This window comes from Olea europaea, unplaced genomic scaffold, assembly GCF_002742605.1.
Source record: "Olea europaea var. sylvestris unplaced genomic scaffold, O_europaea_v1 scaffold21020, whole genome shotgun sequence".
Lineage (NCBI taxonomy): Eukaryota > Viridiplantae > Streptophyta > Magnoliopsida > Lamiales > Oleaceae > Olea > Olea europaea.
The window spans coordinates 1-1877 of NW_019238961.1; the positions used below are offsets into that span (position 1 = coordinate 1).

General features: G+C 36.6%; 1 protein-coding gene across 1 annotated transcript; it reads left to right on the forward strand.

The window, feature by feature from the left end:
- Positions 1–26: 26 nt before the first annotated feature.
- Positions 27–1872, forward strand: LOC111380173 (O-fucosyltransferase 34-like; the record flags this gene model as incomplete). Its single annotated transcript, XM_023003662.1, has 5 exons — positions 27–820; positions 1111–1178; positions 1302–1390; positions 1478–1643; positions 1735–1872. Coding segments are annotated over exons 1-5 (777 nt in total), but the record flags the coding sequence as incomplete, so codon positions are not given.
- Between the last annotated feature and the right edge of the window lie 5 nt (positions 1873–1877).

A 1877-nucleotide genomic window follows, 5' to 3' on the forward strand; every position in this document is an offset into this window, starting at 1 on the left:
AAAAAAAAAATACAAAAATAGAAAACGTGGTTTGCCAATTCAAGATTTTCACCACTTCGAACACGAGAGAAAGACGATCTGTTTTTACTTTTGATGGAACTTAGAAGTTTGTCTTTGTGCATGAATGTGACTCAGGAAAAAGTTTTAAGAATTCCAATAGTCAGGAAGCTTATTTGTAGTCATAACTCATAATCAACAAAGTCATCAGATTTTCCTTTTCTTTTCTTTTCGTTTTTTTTTTTGGATTTTCGAGGTCATGTATTAAATGATAATTAACGTCTTAGATTCGTCATTTTTGGCGTAAAGATAGCATCAACTTCTGTCTTTAGAGTTCACCTTTTTCTGCTATATATTATTCTTAACATCACCGATTCATAGTCTCGCTTTCATTTTGGTTCGTCCCTATTTTCACTGTCCTTTAGTGCCAAGAACTGGCACTAGGAGCATCAGTAACTTAAAGGGCCTTGAAATTCAATTTCATCTGTTTGAAAGTGAATTTTTTTAATGTGTAAACTTGAAGATAGCAATGAAAAGATTGAAGTGAAGGAGGGGAATTGGGTTACGAGGATGAAGTTTTTGGGTGAAGTGAGAGTAGGAAATACCAAGTTTTTTACAGCGTCTCATGCTAAATTGAAGCTATGGATTTTGAGGGCAATCACTACTTTATTGCTATGGACTTGCATTATTCAATTGGTGGCATTAGGAGAGGTCTGGGGACCCAACTTGTTGAAGAGTTGGCCTTCTTGTTCCAATCCTCCTGATGCACACACACAGGCTAATGTATCTTTTCTGCGTCGAAAAGTGCAGCTTCCTCCAAAGAGTGAGCCATTGGCCTTTTCACTTTCCACTGTTCTGTGACTCGTTATTTAGGTTATTGTACATGACATAGAATCTTATGCTTGAATTTCAATTTGCTCTTTGTGTTATCTGATACCGATAATTGGATAATTTGTTGCTGATCTCTGTGCAATGTGTTGTTTGCTTCAAAGTTGATCCCCTGTATTTTGGTTCTCTATAAGAAATGCGAATGAGATGTTCTGATGGTCGAGCTTTGATATAATATGTTTCGATTTTGGAGTCATTCTTGAACCTGGTTTCCCTTGCTTGCAGGGGTCTATAAGAACAATGGTTATCTTCTTGTTTCTTGCAATGGTGGACTCAATCAAATGCGAGCAGCTGTGAGTTGCCTTCACTTTGTGACGATTGATAAAATTGTTTTCGAAAATTGAATTTTTTTCTTGTAATAAGTTATGTGTTTGTTCCTGCTAATGCCTCGTTCGCCTTTCCTTTTTGCTGTGAAGATATGTGACATGGTTGCTATTGCCAGACATCTTAACGTTACTCTTATTGTCCCCGAGTTGGATAAAACTTCTTTTTGGGCTGATCCGAGGTAATATTGAAATACCCTTCACACGATCGCCCTGGATTTTGAATTGCTATTAATCGTATTTGTTAAGAATCTATTTCCAAATGGCAGCAATTTCCAGGACATATTTGATGTCCATCATTTCATTTCATCTTTGAGGGATGAGGTCCGGATATTGAAAGAGCTTCCACCGAGACTTAAACGAAAGGTTGAACTTGGAATGTTTTATGAGTTACCTCCTATCAGTTGGTCAAATATATCTTATTACCATCAACAGGTTATTTACTGTTTTTGAGATTCAAGCAAAAATATTTTCTTTTGCTTCAAGGATGTTGTACAAAAATTTGTCTCATGATGTTCATTGACAGATTCTTCCCCTTCTTAAAAGGCATAAAGTCGTACGTCTGAATAGAACTGATGCTCGACTTGCTAATAATGATTTACCATTCGAGATTCAGAAGCTGCGCTGTAGAGTTAATTTTCATTCTCTGAGATTCACTGCCCGGATAGA